We start from the raw sequence: 21781 nt of genomic DNA on the forward strand, positions 1-21781 counted from the left end.
ATGGGGTCTGTTTGTTGGTGAAAAAGAACTAAGCTTCAAGTAGGGTGGTGATCATGATGACCATGATAGTGATGCTGTCTTTTTTTTTTTTTTACTTTTCTTATTTACTGATTTCAATGATGATCTTGACTGTCAGGTTCAGGCCAGAAGGTGGAGTACTTCAACCAATCTGCCTCTTGGTGGTTTGTGATTGATGACTCCTACATTTTCATCACAACAAGAAAACAAAATCCAAGTTAGATTCTAGGGTTAAAGATCTCAACAAGAAAAAAAATATAGATTCATGGCTACAATGGCCATTTAAATGGAAACTACATGGATATAGCACGGTTTAATTGTAATGCCCAAAAACTAAATTAATGTGCATTAAAATTTAAAACAACTTTTGTGACAAACGACCAAAGGTATGCATACAGATCGATGACACTACTAAAAAGTGGTGTGCGATTGTGCGTGCGTATAGACACCCTTAATTAACCACTGGGAATACGAGTATGACGGTCTGGGAAGAAAGTATAATTATCGAGGAAATAACTATTAAATTACAATCAAACAAATTATCTCTTTACCCTTTTAACAGCTTTTTATATCTTGTTAATAATTTGGATATTAAATAATAAAAAAGCTCATAATCTTAATCACTTTTTGCTAAACACTAGAAACTCCATCTTATTATAAAATAGTATTCCTATGTCTTAAATCAAGAAGGGTTACCTTTGTTTTCTTTCTATTTTTAAAAGAAAGAAAGAAAAAGTTGGTCATATATATGGAGGTTACACCTAAATCTCATGGTGCTTTTAGCCTTCAATCACATAGGGTCGTGTGTTTCTCTTTGTCCTAGGATGCCATTCATCACAAAAGTTTTTGGGTCATCTTACATCATTTTTAGAGCTTTAATTTGCCTTTTAATTCAAAATTATCAGTTGGTTGCAACCGAATTTTGAAACTTTAGATCATCTATCCACATCATACAAATAAACTTTCCTCCAAAGGGTTGGCAGGGTACCATTTTATTTGATAAGTTTTAGAAGCACAATTATGCCCTATTGTACTAAAATATCATACGCTATATTATGAAACTTAAGCTATAGCTACAAGAAAACGACATCATTTGAACCGATATCGTAAGGCATAATGCCACGTTAGTTTTGTTCTCACACTTTATATATCAAGCATTGCTCGTACCATCACTCAAGTTATTGAAAGTTTGTATGAGATGACGAGTTCGTATTAAACACTTATACACTACAATTATAACGCAATATGCCCAAATATAAAAATTTTTATGGTTATTTAAAATTTAATAAAGAATAAAAAGAGGTCTCTTAGAATATTTACTTTGGGACATGTGTGAGTATAAGGTTGAGTTTCTTTGTACTTTCGTACTTTTTTCTTGTTCAAAAAGAGGGAAAAGAATATGTTGGATGCCAACATCCATGATTTAGATCTTATTTTTGCCATGTTTTTTTATCCTCCTCTAAAAGATGAAATAATAAAGTATTATATGTACGTTGTAATTGGAGAAAAATATATAAACACACACACACATGAGGTGTGTAAAACATGAAACATTAATAATCAAACTTTATTTTTTTTCTAGGAGAATCATTCATATTTTTTTCTAACTATACACCACTCAAGTTTCAACATTTTTTTCAGTCGTATCAACTTTTTTGTAAATGTCATTTTAGTTAAATGATTTAAACAAAAAATAAAGAATCTTGGTTATGTTTAATTGTTTTTATAAGCTAACATATCTATGAAACATTTAATTAAGAGTTTTATTAATTTATCAATACATATATGCAAGAGACCCGTGAAAAAAAACAGTTAGGGATTTGTTAATATCAATTAAATTCAAGTTTTTGACCCAAAACAAATCTAATAATTTAAGTAAACTTTAAAATTTAGCTTAGACTATATTTATGTTATTTGCATTTTCTAAATAAAAGGATAATATAGTAAATTCGTCCATAATATACACATTAGAACACCAGGTGTTCGATAAAATGTCTCAATGAGTTAATCGGTTTTTTTAGGTTTACGGAGGGGAGAGCAACTGTGGGTTGCTCTCCTTTCGCCTCTTAGTTCGGGTTTTTACTTCCAAACTCAGCTCGAGTTTGTTTGTTGGCCTTTCGTCTTGTGGGGTTATGACTAGGGCTCAGATTGTCAACGGAGCCCCATCGGGGGAGGTGAGCACTGGCTATTAGCCGTGCCCGTTTAGAGGATTCCATTGCTGCCCGGATGGATTGGTTGGGTCCAAGGGGATCCAAAGGTTAAGGGCACATATAAAGCGGTTACACCTATATTCGGATGACAAAAAATGCACTATGCGGGATGCGGTATCCGGGGATTGTGAGCTTTTTGTTGCGTTGGTAGATGCTCTAAAGGTTGCCAAACTATGGTTGTGCGGTGAGTGCATGTCTTTACAGGCCCTCAATCGGCATTGTCACCATGTAGACAAAGTTATCAAGTTCAAAGGTGATACGGGAGGGGTGGAAGACTTCATTGTCGGGATCCCTAAGCCACAACTTGCGATAGATGTAGCTCCTTTGGGTAGGATAGTTTTGGACGCGACCCTCCTTGACCGTATTTTCGCACTTCCGGTAAAGACAGTTAAAAGCGTCCCTTCTAGCTGTCGCATGGCATTTGCCCATGCCTTATCTGCTTCATTGTGCAAGGTGGTGTCTAGGCCAGAGTCCATTGAAGCGTGGGTTAAACTTTTGATATTACCCCGTTGCACATTACAAGTTGTCAAGCCTTCCAACCGACAGGAGCGTAGGTCGGGGAATAGGAAATCCTTACAATGTCATTCTATTCGGCAGGCCCTAGCAAGTTGGGGTGATGGAAGCGGATGTTTTGATCTTATCCAATCGCTCTTTAACCAACCGATGGATATGGGCTCCAGAGCCGATGAGGGCTCCTTCGGGGGTGATCATTCGAGGGAGGGCCTCAATGCTAAGCAATGTATTCGGAAAGTTGCCGATGGGCACTTCACGGCCGCAGTTAAAGTCTTGTGCTCTTCGGGTGTTGCTCCTCTTGGTGACGCTACTATGAAAGCGTTGCTTGATAAGCATCCCGTCTTGCCCCCGTCCGCCTTGCCTGATGCCTTACTCTCGGTGGCCCCTTTGGTTGTGGACGTTGAAAGTGTCCTAGGGTGTATTAAATCGTTTCCTAAAGGGACTTCATGTGGTAGAGATGGGCTTAGGGCCCAACATATTTTGGATGCCCTATGTGGGGAAGGATCCGCGATTGCCGTGGGGTTGCTTAAGGTTATCACTGAGGTGATTAACTTGTGGTTAGGGGGGAGATGCCTTGTTACTTTGGCGGAGTTTGTGGCCTCGGCCCCTCTAACGCCACTACTTAAGCCCGACAATGGGGTTAGGCCTATTGCCGTTGGCGCGATTTGGAGAAGACTTGTATCCAAAGTGGCTATGAGGAGTGTTGGGAAAGAGATGGCAAAATACCTTGGTGATTTTCAATTCGGGGTGGGGGTCCTGAGTGGAGCGGAGGCGGTGCTTCATAGCGCAAATAGATTTCTTAATATGTTCCACTCGGATGGGTCGTTGGCTTTGCTTACAGTAGATTTTTCTAATGCCTTCAACCTGGTGGATAGGACCACCCTCCTGCAGGAAGTTCGTGCCAGATGCCCATCTATTTCCCTGTGGGTTAATTTTCTTTACGGGCAACCGGCAAGGCTATATGTAGGGAATGATTGTATCCAGTCAACTACTGGGGTTCAACAAGGCGATCCTTTAGGACCCATTCTCTTTGCTTTAGCTTTACACCCCCTCATTCATCAAGTACGAGATGGTTGCAAGTTACTTTTCCATGCATGGTACTTAGATGATGGCACGATTATAGGAGACACCATTGAAGTGGCTAAAGCCTTGGATATAATTAGATCTAAGGGGCCAAGTTTAGGGCTTGAGCTTAATATTAAAAAGACAGAAGTATATTGGCCGTCGTGCAATGGGGTAAAGGCAAAAGTAGGTTTATTTCCTATAGGGATTGGGAGACCGGAGTTAGGGGTAAAACTCCTTGGAGGTGCGGTTAGCCGGGATGCTGGGTTTATCAGTAGTTTGGCCATTACCAGAGCTTCAAGAGCCGTGGAACTAATGAGATGTCTTACTCATCTGCGTGACCCTCAATGTGAGCTTCTCTTGCTTCGCTCATGTATGGGGGTGGCTAAATTGTTGTTTGGACTCCGAACATGTCAGCCTATGTTTGTTAAGGAAGCTGTCTCTGTTTTTGACAAAGGGCTTCGAGCGGCGATTGAGGATATTGTGGTATGTGGGGGTCCTTTTTTTGGGGATTTTCAATGGAGACTAGCCTCTCTCCCTATCCATTTCGGTGGTTTAGGGTTATATTCAGCTGAGGATGTTTCCACCTATGCTTTCGTCGCCTCGAGAGCACAATCTTGGAAGTTACAGGACCACATTTTGCGTGATTGTGGTGGTGATGGGTTGGATTCCGATTTTGGGTGTGCGATGGATTATTTGCACAACTCTATTCCCGATTTTGATCTTGGCAGGTTCGCTAATAAGGACACCGCCCCCCTAAAGCCCAAAATGCTTTGACGAGTGCCCTTTATAGTAAAACCGTCCAAAGTTTGGGAGAAAAGTTTGGCATGTCCTCTCGTCAAAGAGCGGTATTAGAATGTCTTCAGGCTCCTCATGCTCAAGACTTTTTGACTGTCACCCCAATCGAAAGGTTAGGCCAGCACATGTCAGCAGTGGAGTACCGAGCCATTCTTAAATATCGTTTAATGATCCCACTGTTCCTAGTTGATGAGCCATGCCCGGTCTGCCGTAAGGTTTGTTTAGATAATTTTGGTGAACACGCGATTCATTGCAAAGAACTCCTTGGTTTCAAATATAGACATGATTTGGTCAGAGATGTCCTTTGTGATGTGTTAAAACGGGCGGGAATCTCGGCAAGAAAAGAGGCTCCTGTGAATTTCTTGTCGGATCCACGTGAAGGAAGGTCTACTCTCCGACCAGCGGACATTCTTGTGTTTGGATGGGCGGGGGGAAGCATGCTTGTGTGGACCTTACTAGGGTGTCCCCTCTTGTCGGGCTTAGGGACACCAGGTTTGTTGCTAGGCATGCCGTGCTAAAGGCAGAAGCATGAAAAATTGCTAAGCACGAGAAGGCGTGTGTGGAGAATCAACACGCCTTCATTCCTTTTGCTTTTGACACATTTGGGTCTCTTGCCCCCGATGCTGTTGCGTTTCTAAAAAGAGTTCAGCGGGTCATGCACAGTAACTCATCGACGCCGAGGAACGATAACTTTGTTTTCAGTAGGATCGGTTTTGCCATTCAAAAGGGGATGTCGGCGTAGCTTGTTGCCCGCTTACCTGCCTCTTTAATGTAATTAAAACTATTTTCAACAATATTGTTCTTCAACAAAAAAAATAAAATAAAACATTAGAACCATGTGTTGGTTCACCAAGAATGGACCAAATTCATATTCATTTTTCTAGAATTAACCAATTTAGTTAATCCTTCATTTTTGGTTCTACTATCAATGAAAGATATTTCAATGACTTAGTGGGTCCCACGAGTAACAAAGATGCAAATATCAATCGACATTAATTTCCTATAGTAAGAAACAAACAATATATATAAAGAACATGCACAATAATCAGACACGTTACCAAAAGGAAGAAAGAGCAAAGGTTATAAAGGGAAGGGGAATAACAAACTAACAAGAAGAATATATCCTTCTTTTTTTCTTAAACGTATCTTATTTTTAGACAAAATATTATAAATATATGTAAATTTTAAATATATAATAGGTAAAAAGAAATAGGAATATTAAGAACCATGAAAAGAGAAAAGTGAAAAGGAACAGATTAAATGCTTGATCCCTGTCTTTTATTTAATAAAAACAATATTATAGTTTATATTTATGCATATATATAAGTTTTAACTAGTATATATTCATTTTTTAATATAATATTAAATCGATATAATTACATAAAATTCAGAGTCAAAAAGGTGGTGAAAAACTAACTTCTTTAATATCAGTTGATGATGAAGGAGTGCACCCCATTATCAGTTCCTCCAATCCTGATGTTGATCTCCCTCCTTCCATTTTATGATGATGATGTTGCTGCTGTTATTAGAAATCATGCATGCAAACACATTATTACTTTTACATTGTAATTATTTTTTAATTTTTTTTATTTAATTAAAAGAAAGAAACTTTATTGTTATTATAGATTACTAGCTTAAAACCTGTATACTTTATAAGTGAAAATTATAGGAAAATTTAAATATGAATAGATAGTTTTTATATTTGAACAATTTGAATTTTAACGTAGTATGAAGAGATGATGTTAGGTAATTGATAAATCTTATGTTTTTATAATAAAAAATAGGGGGAAAATAAATAAAAGTCATGACAATGACAATAATAATATTATGAAACAAATCAACGTACTATTTAGCAATAGATCAATAAATTGATTAGTAGATGTATATCAAACTTATTAAACATATAGAACAAATTACTGATTAATGTTATAAAAAGATTTTCCACTAACTTATCAAACTTTTTAATCCATTTTTATAACACCAATGTTGCATATATCGGATTAGATTAGTAATATTTTATATCTTTTCTTTACTAATACAATATATTATATAACATTGTTCTTTTCTTTGCTTACAACAAAACTACCCGACCGGGTTCATATATTTTAGTTGTTTGCAACTCATGTGGCTAGCTAGCAACCTTATGACTTGCATGCAACACTAGTTTTAGTCTTTTAAACTAACGGTTTTACCGATAAAAATAAATACTCGATTGACATAACACCATAAAACAAACAAGTATCACCGGCGGTTACTTCATCAGCAATCCATTGGTGAATATCCGTTAGTGATACCTATTTGTTCAGAAGCGGAAATATTCTAAATCACCTGAAAGTTGTCCATGATTCTCGAGACATGAAACGAGTCCTCATCAAGCATATGATGTGGCAGCGGAGGTGGCGAGATGAGAGTGGACATAGGATGACTTGGCCTGCTGACTTGGAAAGCAGCCGCTGTCATCAGGTGCTGATGTGGATTGTGTTGTGTCACGTGATGCTGCGGCTCATCGCACGTGACACCTCCCAACATATCCCTTCCGGTTGAAGCTTCTACTCCAGTTGTACCCACCTGCTTCAAACAGCTTTATAACACTTGACTAATGTGTTTGGTTTGTTTCTAGGAAGTACAATAATTAAAATAATTAATGCACAAAGTACAACGGGGTTATAAACTTATAATAATCAATAAATATTGGATTTGCTTACAACACAAGTAAAGCATATGAGAAAAGCAACCTTCAATCCATTCTGAGGTCATCACTTAATCTTGCACTTAACTAATATTAAAAACTCTGGACATCATTTTATGTCCATAATTAAGCCAAATTCTGTATAAGCTAAAATAATTAGAGGAAATATTATCTCTTTAGTGAAAATATGATGGATTAAACTTAAAAAAAGTACTTCTTATTAATATCAAGGACGAGGCTTTTTAGTTTTGCTCATGGACATTATAGTTCTATCATGCTATCTTGTAATTATTGAAGTAATACATAAAAATAATGTTTATTGGAATTTTGTTGTATCATGAGTACATGAAAATAAAAAGAACATGAAAAGAAAGTAACAAGTGATATACTTACATAATGTCTTCTTGTTGATTTGATACATAACAGGATTTACTAAATTATATAAAGTAAAGTACTTTGGTATAAATTATTTTTACATGAATGATTTTGGTTATATGGAACTAAAGATTTTCCAAAGAAAATAATTAGTGATGGAAATAGAACTTTTAATTTGATATACCATGACGGCTAACAAATCAAACAAAACGTACCTCGTCAAAGCTTTTCCGAAATGGGGCAAAACTAAAATGATCAACACCCTTTAGATGTTGCATATGATCCATGGGATTGTAACTTGACATGACTGCACCAACACTAACCGCTGAGAGTTCATCCATGTTATTATGAGCATGAGCAGTAGTGGTAGTTATGTTAATCTCCTTAGAAGAACAACTCCCACTTCCGCTCCTGCTCTCTCTTCTGCTCATTTCATTATTATTTAAACCCTCAATAGGTATCATATTCGATAACACATTATTACTAGCTCTTTCTGACCAATTGCATTGACGAGGTTGAGTCTGATAAAATATCTTTGACACCACAAGCTCGCCCTCGCGTTCCTCCTCATGTTGCCCAAGGTGGTATTGATGCATTACCCAATTAGTCTTCTCAGGTTTTCGGTTTTTACCGAAGTTTGTGTAGAGTACCAAGATTTTCTTGCATCCTTTTTGCTTTCCATTAACCATAACCGGTCTTGTTTTGCCCGTTTTGTGCCAACGCGTCTCACCACCTTGTAAATCACATTCGGTTTGGATCTTTCTTCTTTTTCTAGTACCCGTGGTGTAAGCTTTTGATGGCCGATGAAAGAAGTGTCGACTTAATCCGTCTCTCGTAACTCCTAAAACATTATTAAGATAAAAAAATTCAATGATTTCATGTGTGTTTGTATAGGTTTTTAATCATCATACTTGTCATTTAACAATGATTCAGTCATTTTAATTAGTTGTTAAAATACAACATAAAAAGAGCATATTTCTATTAAAATCACTAGAGTTGTCTAGATTGTAGTATGGCATATTTCCATACTCCTTTTTTGGTATTTAAGTAACAAATACAATTATCAAAAGAAACTCATTACCTTTCAATAAACTCGAAAATAAAAAGTAGGTTTATAGGTGTAACAAATTAAACAAGAAACCCTAACTTTGAAAAACACCATTATCTTACTTTTTGTTAGACAAGAAACAGTATTGTGCATTCATAGTAAAACCTAACTCTTGAATTATGTGACAAACAAGTTATATTTTCTTGTTTGTGTTCTTGTTTCTATATATACAAAATACCAACCAGACTTTGTTGAAAAATGACAACATGACCGCTCTCGCAATCATGCACATAACCGACACAAAACAACGGCCAGATAATTTTTTGAATATTGGTGGCACGAGAAGCCAGAATATTTAATATCAACAAAGAGTAATTGATCACCTGGAAGCTTTTCAGGATGAGTATAACAGATCCCATCTTCACCTTCAATTGTAGGGATGAATTCATCAATCAACGGGTGAGATTTAAACTTCTTGTCTTCGACTTTGGCTTCAAGATGTTCAATCAATTCTTGGTCCGTTGGATCAAATTTCACTCCTGCTGGTAGACCCATCCAATCCTGCTATGAATGAATTAATCTCTAGATGTTATTAGTATAATAAAGGTTCCAAAAATAATCAAGAAAATAGATTTTTTTGGTGTTAATTAACAAAAAGACAAATTCAAGAATTAGCATGAGTTTATATTATATATATTCTTTTGAATTGATTCTAAAATATGTTTCAAACTCGTATAAGAATAGAATGATTCGTACGATGAAGCGTACCGGTTTTCCTTCGAGTCTATGACCGCATCCGGGACAGTGTTTGGATCCACATAACTGATGTTCTTCAAGCTTTGCATCAATGAGATTAGAGCTACTTATATTCATGATTCTTGTTCTTATTCTTTGACCAATCGGATTTATTAGTTATCGAATACTCGATAAGTAACCGTAATCATCATGATCATCAACTCTCAGTTACTTTGATGAAGATCTGGACCAAGAAATTTAATTAACACAAGAATATTTCAAGGAAAGACATGAAGAATATAATCAACAAGTGTTTTTTTAATTTTTGATGAATGAAGAAGAAAGAAAGCACATGATGAGTACTTGAATGAGATTTATTCTTGTATAGTGAAAATATCCTTAGTAACAAATATACTAATTGAAGGAGAGAGAGAGTATGAAAACCATAAAAAACACCAGAATTCCTTCAAACTTTAACTGAAGTCCAGAGAGATAAAGGAAAAGTGCTCTCTCTCACACACACTGTGTATATATGTGTGTGTATGTATATACAAACACATGTAACACCACCTTTTAACTCTATCCTATTTTAAGCATATATGAACTCAACACTCTTCTTCGTAATTGCTTGTGTGTACATGTATATATATACATATACATGAATGTATATGTATATGTATGTGTATGTGTAAGTGTATCTTTGTTCAAATAAATAAAAATAATTTGGGACACTTGTCACCGTTCTAGACTCACTTAACTTGTATTTTCCGGTCTCTCTCAATTTAACAATCTTTTTTTAATCTGCAAATAACTACGGATAACTATTTGTACATGTGTTTATTCAACTCGTTTAACACACCAATTTTTTAATGACAACATTGAAGAAACACAACACTGATCCAATCCCCTCAACGGGTCCTGGATCTAATGAAACACTGATCTAAACATTTTTATTACTTTATAGCATTATATTTGTTTTATGTGTGCAATATATGGGTTTCTAATAATCTAATCTATATGTATATTATATTATATATAATATATATAGAGAGAGAGAGAGAGAGAGGAAGAGAGGATTTATAAGGTAGATATGATAAGCGGAAAGATGTTTGGTTTGAGAACATTGACCGCTAAAGCAAAAGCTCTACGCGACGGCTATACCAACTGTTTGGTTTTGTTTTCCCTTTATTAAATTCAAATTAAATAGCTATTCTTTTATTTTAAAAGTATCAATTTTAAATTAATAATACGGAATATATTGTATAAAAAGGACTAGCAAGTTGCAACAAGCTAGCTAGTACATATGCAAGAGCAAAACAATTACTAACAATTAAGTGATCACAAACAAAGTAGGATTTCTTGAATTTTCAATAAAATATATATGTAACAAAGAACGACTTTTTTCATAAAATATGTTCTTTATTAACTACTCACCCTGTCCCATTATAAGTGTCATGGTTTGATTTTTCAAGTTTTTTTTGTTTAACTTTGACCGACAATATTTTTGTTTGTGTTATATAATACTTGATGTAAAATATATGAATGGATTAGGTTTTAAATATACTTTACATTGATATAATTTTCATCAAGTATTATATGACATGAACAAAAATATTTACGGTCAAGTTTGTAAAAAAAGACTTGAAAAGTCAAACTATGACACTTATAATAGGACGGAGGGAGTATATTTTATATGTAGGGAGTACAATTAATATCTGATTTTGCATTATGGGTTTTATACAACTAAATTAGTCTAATATATGAAATTGAGTATACAAGCTATACCCTTTCATACTTTATGAATACTAAACGGGTACTGCTCGACGCAGTGAATACGGACCCTTGTGATTGTGTGACAACTATGAGTGTTCTTGGTTCGATTTGAAACCTTAAAACCGTTTAAACCAGTTATTTGTTAGGTTTCGACCTTTCGTGGTTGGGTTTTTCTTGAACTTCCAGTTTCAATTTTCAACGATTCAATTTTGATTTTCGACACCAAAATACCAGTAATAACGATTTAATTGGCTCACATGTTTAACTCAAAAATTGTCAAAACGGGTCGTGAACACCATACATGACATATTATTTTTTTAGTTAAAAAATTACAGTAATACTATACTTAAATTAAAGAGAATTCAATTCTCGTTTTTATAATGTGACTTTTTGAAAAAAAAAATACTTATGTATTTAATAATGACTGTTTAAAAATCGTATATATAGGTGCATCGTCATTTAATGTAACTTTGGTGTGTATAGAAATCATGCAATTATACCCATAGTTTCTTTTATCACGAAAATAAGTTATTCCATGATAATAATGTATTGTGTTTATTCAAATTATAAGGGAAAATAATAGGAAAAATTTTGGGGTGGGGAAAGGAGTCACATGCGTTTTTAGATGTGGAGTAGGACAGATGATGATGCCTTTGCCATGGAGAACAGTATTGTTGCTTGATTTCCAAGTAAAATCACCTATATACTTGATGGACCACCACCACCCTTTTTATATATTTTAATAATAATAAACAAGTATAAATATATGAAGAACGCTAAGAAAATTATAAAATTAGGAAATAATTCAAGAAAACTCTTTTATACTATTCACATGTAAATTGTAATAATCTTTTTTCTTGATTCACTACTAACTTTTATTTACCAGATCAATATTAAATTAAAAATAAATTGAGAAATTCGTTTTCTCTCTAAAAAACACCAACAATAAATTTAGTGATGATCAACAAATGAAAGAGAAGAACAATTCGAGCCAAGAACACTAACGATTTGGTAATAATCAACAAAAGATCATTTTTGTAATCGACAGTTGTGCAATGCGGTATAGAACACGGCACACAAACAAAAACACAGGTGAATTATTATAAAATAAAGTAAATACAAAATCATATAATTAAAATTAATGGTACTAACAAAAATTCATTAGTGAATTATCATAGAATAAAATAAATATGTACGTACGTATCTATCTATGTGAATGTGGTCAACTGAATTTGTGTAGATATACTTTCATTCCTAAAGTTTAGTGATATATTTTATATATTCTTAAAAATAAATATTCTTGCATTCTTTTTCTACAACATAACTTGATGGTACATTATTTTTATACGTAGGGTCCTATCCGAATCAATTATATTGTTTCTCTTTAATTGTTAACGTATAGACATATATATGAAAATATATTAAACTCGTATGATTAAAGAATACTTGAACAATAAGCACCAATTTATAATTTTATATCTAAAAAAGTAACACTATTGTATGGATGAACTAATCATACTTTATGTTGACTTAAAAAAGTCAACCTTTTAATGTAATGCATTTATTTATTTTTACAAGCATAATATAATAAATAATAACTTGCTTTTGAAATGAAATAATTATTGATTTGAGTATATATTGTTTATATGCCAATATTGCATTTCTATGTTATCAACTATCAAGATGTTTGTTATGATAAATTCCTCTCAAATTAATGGTGGTGAAGGTTTTAGTCATATAGTATACAAAAAGTAGTGTAGTATTATTAATTTGTATGGTTTTTAGTTTCGAAATTAATCGGATGGTTTACAACTACTATACTGCCATAACGGCAACGTATTTGAAGAGGTAGGTCTCAGCAGAGCCCAGTTGGACCCGCAAGACTCACCTTGAACAAGGACGTCTGCGCAACGACCAACTGCTTCCGCAGGACCCACCATGCTCAGAGAAGACCTTACGCGCAGTACGCCAGCTGTACCCGCAGGGAAAGCCTCCCAATGGTGAAGTACCCCGCTTGTTCCCGCAGTTGCGGATACAAGCCATCAGGGAAGGCTACCCGCACTGATAGCAAGGCTACACGCACAAGGCACTATTGCTACTTCAGTAGTCACCTGAAGGAATGAGCAAGGCGGGAATACTCCCGCCCAAATGAGCCAGTCCGTATGCTTCTGGAAGATCTTTTGTACTATACCTACCAAGGTATGGGCAAAACAGACGATCTGACCAGAGACGCCCATGAACCAATCACAGGGTGACAGCTCACCGACAACAGTACGAGGAGGAGCACCCTCTAGTACTGTTTGTCACTATTAGCCGCTGCCTACTCACCAACCCTTACTGTGGGACGTGCGCAGCCTACAGTTGGTGGAACAGTGCATAGCCGGCAGTAAAGGAACAGTATACAGCCGACCTTGTCACTGTAGGCCGCAGCCTATCCACCAACCAGCATGGCTTGAGCGTAGCCCACTGTTGGTAGAACAGGAATACTATTTAGCCGGCTGTACCTTCTAGGAAACCTACCTTCGGCTATAAATACTCCAACACCTTGGAATGGTAAGGACATCATCTGATATCTCATTATCTTATCTTATCTTATCTAGCAATCTCTTAATATACACTTGTATTCAGAGCAATCTAGTCTGATTCTCACGCCGGAGGGTGGTCACAAGGAGGAACCCCCCCTTCTCAGTGACGAGCTTACGGTGTCTGTTTTGCAGGTCATCTGAAGAACAACCTTCTCTGCTGGACCTCATCCTCGTGGGAAACATTACTTAACCCACAGATTATCCGTAATCTGCCCTGGGTCACTTAGTGTTTCTTCATTGGCGCCATCCGTGCATAAAAGCTAGAACTAATCCTTAGTTTTTTCAAAATTTCTGAAGAAATGGTTAACGTTACTCCGGTCCCAAGGCCAGTAAGTGACCAAGAAACCCCGGTGACCACAACCCCAGCAACTGGGAACACCGGCGGTTATACAAATTTTACGAACACTACCCCGGTTACCCAAGCCGGGACAAGTGCAGTAAACAATATTTCACTGGGGTTCACTGATGCCCAGTTGGAGAAACGGACGAGGGTCCCTCGCCAAACACTAGATCAAGTTAAGGCGTGGGCCGAAGCACGTCAGAAAGAGTTCCAAGCTTAGTTGGATGAACGCTTGCGTTCAGTTCAACAGGCTGACGAATTCGGCAGTACTCGCCAACATCTCAATATGAACAGTGAGTGCGAGTACTCAGATGATGAGCGGGAAGAATCCGATACCGACGCAAACCCTCGCCATAAGGCAAAAGGGAAGCGTAAGGAAACGGACTTCCAACCGACAAGGAATTTTGGAGAAACCTTTAAACCAACGAATGCGGAGAGAAACCCGCGTGACTTCTCCAAAACCTTTAGACCAACTGCTGCAAATGCAGGAAAGTCAAAGTTCGCAAGGGACATTGCGGAAGCAATCGCCCCGAGAAGTGCCAAACAAATGTCCAACATCGGCACTTATGATGGTCTATCCGACCCAGACGACCACTTGAACAGATTCATTGCGGGGGCAACCGTCAGTAACTGGACGGAACCCACGTGGTGTTATATGTTCCAGATGACTCTGGTTGGAGCGGCCAGGGCATGGTTCGATCGTTTACCCGGTCCACCACATCTATGATTGGGCGGACTTTCAGAACAAGTTCAGCCAACACTTCAGCCAACAAAGGAAATATACTGAAGAACAGTGGACGATCCTCAACTGCGTTAGAGAAGAGGATGAATCTTTACTAGACTTCATCACTCGCTTCAACTCCAAAAAGCTAAGTCTGGGCAACATAAGTGAAGATCTTGTTCGCAGCCGCTTTCATCCAGGGCGCCGAATACCCAGAGCTTATCCGCACATTGACGGGTAAGGACGGCATGCCATCCACATGGGATGCCATCATGACGGCGGCCAAGCGCTTTGCCGAGACGGAGAAGCAACTGGGAAGGGATCTTCCCCAGAGTACACACCTCTACACGCAGAGGACTAGAGAAAACAATGTTCGGATCGCCCGGCAGAACAAAAAGAGGAAGCTAGGTATTTGGCAGTCAAGGGTAAACTTTGACACCTCATCCAGCTCTCACCCTCTTGTTGGCGGAAGAGATACACACCCTTCAAGCCGAAAACACCGGTGGACGCCACTCACCAAAAGCGTCACGGAGATATTTGCCACCGAAAAACTACCATGGCCAAAAGCTCCAATGATCCGGCAGCGACCTAATGCGGATCAGAGCAAATCCTGTGACTTCCACGGGACAAAATGTCATAGTACGGAAGAGTGTACATCCTTGAAGGATATTGTTGAAACATTCGTCAAGGATGGAAGACTTGCACACCTTGTGGCATCAATCAAGAAGGGAGGAAGGAATGATAACCGGTACAGAGGCAACGGACGAAAGCCCGTTGACATCAGCATCAACATGGTTCATGGTAAGATCAGAGGAAGAAAAAGGCGAGCGACAGAACCATGCGCGTGGAAGGAAGCTGAGGTGCGCTTCCCGCGAGTGCCAGGAGGACCCAGCAAAGAAGGCCCTATCGTCATCAAAAGCCAGCTGGGGCACTACATCACTTCTCGCACTCTTGCTGACAACGGCGCCTCGTCAACGGTAATGTACAGGCAGTTCTTCGACAAGCTAGATGACGAAGACAAGGAACGCCTGGAAACGATCTACGCCTCGATGGAAGGGTTCGATGGCAGCACAAACACCCCCCTGGGTATCCTATCTTTCCCCGTCACTCTTACGGACGGGAATCACTCACGCACGGAAGACGTGGATTTTGTCGTGATGAGGAAGCCACACCACACATACGACATTCTCTTCGGAAGAGACGGGATGGCAAGATTCAACGCCGTGGTATCTTCAGTCCACGGCATGATGGGATGGCCAACAGCTGAGGGTGTAGCGATGATCACCGGCATTCCCCAGGTATGCATCGCATTTGTCTCATCTAAACCCAAACCAAAGATGGTTAAACCAACCATCACCGAACCGGAAAGATGGGCCTTCAACGGCAAATACCCGGACCAGGCCGTTTCCATTGGCCCAACAGTTGTTGATCCCACACGCACCTTACTCAAACGCTTATTACAGAAAAACGCTGACATCTTCGCGTGGACACCAGCTGACATGACTGGTGTACCCCGAAGTAAGGCAGAACATAAGCTCAAGTGCGATCCGGCTGTTACGCCAGTCGTACAAAAGCGTAGAGTAATGGGGCCAGAACAAACTAACGCGTGTAGAACCCAAGTCAAGGAACTCCTTGACGCAGGCATCGTACGCGTTAGTAGATATCAAACATGGGTAGCAAATCCCGTTATGGTACCGAAGAATAACAAACAATGGCGCATGTGCATAGATTTCAAGGACTTAAACAAAGCATGCCCCAAAGATTGTTATCCGTTACCCGAAATTGATCTTAAGGTGGATTCGTTAGCACCATTTCGCCTTAAATGCTTCCTGGATGCGTATAAGGGGTACCATCAAATCCACATGGCCGTTGATGATCAGGACAAAACCGCTTTTCGGACGCCCGATGGCACATTTTGTTACCAAATGATGCCATTTGGACTTAAGAATGCCGGGTCCACATACCAACGCCTGATGGACAACCAGTTTCATGCCCAAATTGGGAGGAACTTGGAAGTCTACATGGATGACTTGGTCATCAAAAGCCCTGACGCAGAAGCGATGTTAAAAGACATCGAAGAAACTTTCAACACGCTTAGGAAGATAAACATGAAACTCAACCCGAGCAAGTGTGCCTTTGGAATGGAAGAAGGGAAGTTCTTGGGGGTCATCGTCACTAAAGATGGCTTCAGAGCGAACCCGGAAAAGGTCGAAGCCATTATCAAAATGGAATCACCTAATACCATCAAACAGGCTCAGACACTGAATGGACGGCTAGTGGCACTTAATCGCTTTTTAGCAAACCACGCGGATAAGTCGTTTCCTTTCGTGTCAACGTTGAGAAACTGTTTAAAGAAAACGCACTTCCGCTGGACACCAGAAGCGGAAGCAGCTTTTCAGGAGATTCGGTCACGCTTGATCGAACTCCCAACGCTCACAGCACCAAAAGCGGGAGAGGAGTTAATCCTATACCTTTCCGCAACAGATAGAGCAACCGGGGCAGTCCTGCTAGTAGAGCGAAAAGGCATCCAGATGCCAATCTATTATGTCAGCCGTATCCTAACAGACGTAGAAACCCGGTACTCTACCCTCGAAAAATTAGTCTTAGCACTTATACACGCTTCACGCAGGTTAAGACGATATTTCCAGGGTCACCCAATCACCATTCTCTCCAACTTCAAACTTGCAAACGTTCTACGCAAACCCGAGTTATCGGGACGCCTAGCCAAATGGGCAATTGAGTTGGGGGAATACGCGATAAAGTATAAGCCAAGACCAGTCATAAAAGGCCAGGTTTTGGCCGACTTTATTGCGGAAGTGCCTGCATCGCGGGAAAAAGAGTGCCAGGAAGAGGCTCAACCCTCTCCAGCACAGGACATCAATGATGTCTGGCGACTCTACACTGATGGAGCAGCCAGTAACGAGGGTTCAGGCGCAGGGCTGAAACTAACCAACCCAGTAGGCCAAGAATATACTTACGCTATTCGACTGGATTTTCCAAGTACGAATAACGAAGCCGAGTATGAAGCATTCTTGGCCGGACTGAGAATTGCGCGTAAGATGGGAGTGAAACACTTGGAAGCCCACGTGGATTCTATGTTAGTAGCCAATCAAATCAACGGGACGTACACGGCCGTGAACGACACAATGGCCCTGTACCTCGCACAAGCAAAAACCCTTATGCGCGATTTTAATTATTGCAAAGTCATACACGTCAAGCGTAGTGAAAACAAATCTGCGGATGCGTTAAGCAAGCTTGCATCATTAGCCTTCACCCACTTGGGAAAGGATATCCGCATTGAACTCCTCGAGGCACCTTCGGTCCCGCACAAGGAAATTTGTGTCATCCAAACTGGCACAGAAACGTGGATGACACCAATAATAAAATACCTTGCGGCAGGTACACTACCAGAGTCAAAAACACAGGCAAGAAAACTACGCTGTAAAGCACTGAATTATCAACTCATCGATGACATCCTTTACAGACGTAACTTTCTTGGCCCACTCTTAAGATGCGTGGACAACCAAGATGCTGACTACCTCCTAAGGGAAGTACACGAAGGCATCTGTGGAGTACACGCAGGTCCCCGCGCTGTTGTAGCTAAGCTAAACAACGCGGGATACTTTTGGCCGGGGATGCATACGGATGCGCTGGCATACATCAGAAAATGCAGGTCTTGCCAGCTCTACGCACCCAACACGCACCGCCCGAAGAATGAACTTGTTCCAGTCACCTCTTCATGGCCATTTCAGAAGTGGGCCATCGATGTGACAGGCCCATTTCCTACAGCAGCAGGAAATGTTCAGTTCCTAGTAGTAGCCATCGACTACTTCACCAAGTGGATAGAAGCAAAACCCTTAGCCCAAACAACCGCGAAACATATCAAAAAATTTATTTGGGAATTTATTATTTGTCGTTTTGGACTTCCACAGAATTTGGTGAGCGATAACGGCACCAACTTTGCTGACAAGAAGCTACAACAGTGGCTGAAAGAACTTCAAATCACCCACACCTTTACCTCAGTGGCACACCCGCAAGGTAATGGTGAGGTGGAAAGAGCAAATAAGAGCATCGTCGAAGGCATAAAGAAAAGACTCTTGGAACACAGATCCGCCTGGGTGGACGAGCTTCCGCACGTCCTTTGGGCAAACAGAACGCTGAAGAAGGCCAGTACGGGAGAAACCCCGTTCAGTCTCACTTATGGCACTGAAGCCATGGTCCCGGTCGAAATTGGTTTACCCTCACCAAGGGTCTTGATTCAGCCAGAAGACAATGATGCGGAAAGACGGTTAGACCTTATGCTAACCGAGGAACGCAGAGACTTAGCCGCAGTGCGTGAAGAGAACTACAAGCGACAAATGCAAAAGTACTACAACACGCGGGTAAAACTCTGCAACTTCAATGTAGGAGACTACATACTGCGTAACAACGAGGCTTCGAACCAAGAACGCCCAGGAAAGCTGGCCCCGGTCTGGGAAGGGCCATACATTATCAAAGAAGTTCTGGGAAAGGGCGCATACCGGCTCGAAAGGCTCGATGGCACTCCCATCCCAAGAACATGGAATGGAGCTCAATTACGCAAATGTTATATGTAGATCAATTCCAAACTTGTAAAGAAAAGGCCTAGAGCCACTTCTAATGGAAATGATTCTCCTTTCACAATGTGTTGATAGCCTTACCTTTATACTTATGAACTTCCCACACTGATGTGCCGGTATTCACCGCATAAATAGGGGAAGAAGTAAGTCGTTACGTGTGGAAGGCGGCAAAACCCGCATAAACACAACGGTAAAAATTTCAAGTTTTAAGGAAAACCTCCACGCAGGTCAGATGTAAGTAAAGTTTAGCCATCCTTGTAAGTGCAAGTGACGGTCTTACCCGCACAATCACGAACAAGGAGGCAAAACTTCAACCTATTATCTACCACGTCCAAAGGTTAACTTATTCTAAACACTTAGAAAATTTCAAAGGAAAAGATGAGGAAAACTTCCACGCAGGTCAGATATAAGTAAAGTTAAGCCATCCTACTAAGTGTAAGTGACGGTCATACCCGCACAATCATGAAAGAGGAAGCGAAACAAACTTATAATTTGCCACGTTAAAAAGTTAATTTATCTAAGTACTAAAGAAATTGCTAAGTTAGATCAAAACATGCGTAAAATAAACAAGGCAAAGAATTAACACAATCTTTATTCCATCAAAATTCAAATATTACAAAGATTGCTGGGTGCATACCCGCATACAAAAGAAGCTATACAAAAAAATAAAAATCTATGCTAATGGTGGAAAGGGATCTTCAGGATCATGCTTCAGGACCACTTCCACTTGGACCCGCACAATCAGTAGAGCGTGGCGGTTCAAGGAAAGCTTTAAGGATAGCTAGCCCATCATCAGCAGCAGCGACTTCGTTTACCTTCTCCACCACCGGATGCGGGAAGGCGGCATACTGATTCACTGCTTGGTCATAAACAGCTTCAGTATCCACATCATACAAAGGGAAGTTGGAAGGCGGGATGCCTTTCTCAACAAACCCTAGACCAAGCAGGAAGCCGGCCTTTTCCCCATCCTCATGAGAAGCGTTGAGGGCTGTGCTCATAGCATCGTCATAAGACGTCTCCGTGAAGACCCGATGCACAACCTACAAAAAGAAAAAAAAATACAAGTATCAAAACCTTTTCTATTTACAAAGAAAAGCGTAAAGACATGAAAAGCTTACCTGAGACAACGCTTCTCGAAGAAGCCATTCCTTGGCAACCAGAGCTTCTTGGAGGGCGGCTTGAGCTTGGTTACAGGCGCGTTCGGCTTCACTTTTATTGAGGTTGGCAAGCAACACTTCCTTTGCAGCAGCCTCTTCGACGCCCTTTAGCTTCCGCTCAGTGTGGTCAAGCACGCCCCTCTGGTCCAGGATCTCTTGGAGCTACTTCGCGTCCTCCATCGCCAAGGCATCATGAGCCTGTTGGAGCGCCTCTAATTTAGCTTTAAGTTCCTCATTCTCGAGGCGTAGAGGCTCAGCAACAGCTTCAGCCTTGGTGGCCCTTTCAGTTGCGTTCCTAGCAGTTTCCTTAGCCAGCCGAAGCTGTTCGTTAACAGCTTGGGCAGCCTTGGAACGGGCCTCGAGACGGGCCTGAACCTCAACTTCAAGGGCCTTGAACGCCTTCTCCTTCTCCGCAGCCGCGGCGGAGAGCCTCCTATTCTCCTCCCGGACAGCCCGCGCCTGAGCTACTTCTTGAATGCGAGCTGCTTTTAACTTGTCGTTTTCACGACAAAGCAGCTCGACGCGTGGCTGCATCCGGGCCAGGAGAACCCGACGCTCATTGGTTAGCCTACCCTCCTGGTAGCTAGCCATGGCTTCCCCCAACGCACCACTGGGAGCTGCGTGACGAGCCCACTCCACGCACTCCACAGGTGTGCGAAGGGTTGTTCCTCGGCGGATGTTCCATCGTGGAACATACACTTCATTGGAATCCGACACTGCAAAAAATAAAAAGCAGTTAGGAAAATATGATATATAAAAAAAAAAAAAAAAAAAAAAAATAGGCCAAAAGAACCCTACGCACCTGTAGGGTCAATAACAGGCCGATAGCCGCCAAACCCATCACCTGAACCTAAGGGAAATCTGTCCAAGAGGTCAGGTAGATGGGAAGGAGGCAGAGGTTGGCGAGAAGCCCCATGCATACCTGAAGGATCGGCCGTCGTTGCCGATGACGGAGGAGGCATGGTGAAGGCCGCCGCGGTCGCGGCTGCGGAGTCCGCAGCAAAAGTAACCGCCGGCTCAGTGAAAGATGCGGTAAATATGGCACTGACAGCCGGCGGTGATGTCATCACAGCTGGAACAGTTGGCTCAACGGAGTGAGCAACTGAACCAGCAGAAGCAGGCGTAGGCGCAGCCGCCTGGGTCGTCGCCTCAGGTAGGC

The 21781-nt window shown here is 40.3% G+C and overlaps 1 protein-coding gene across 1 annotated transcript; it reads right to left on the bottom strand.

Moving 5' to 3' along the window:
- LOC143569488 (NAC domain-containing protein 75-like) lies at positions 1-9689 on the bottom strand. Its single transcript, XM_077055383.1, has 6 exons — positions 9482-9689; positions 9097-9274; positions 7881-8506; positions 6930-7169; positions 6019-6120; positions 1-200 (listed from the first exon to the last, which is right to left on the bottom strand). Exons 1-6 carry the CDS (start codon positions 9584-9586, stop codon positions 114-116), a joined length of 1338 nt encoding a protein of 445 aa, XP_076911498.1. The 5' UTR covers positions 9587-9689; the 3' UTR covers positions 1-113.
- Positions 9690-21781: the final 12092 nt, after the last annotated feature.

This window comes from Bidens hawaiensis, unplaced genomic scaffold (assembly GCF_021521415.1).
Source record: "Bidens hawaiensis isolate Kalapana, Puna unplaced genomic scaffold, B.hawaiensis_p1.1 tig00001236_1, whole genome shotgun sequence".
NCBI classification, from domain to species: domain Eukaryota; kingdom Viridiplantae; phylum Streptophyta; class Magnoliopsida; order Asterales; family Asteraceae; genus Bidens; species Bidens hawaiensis.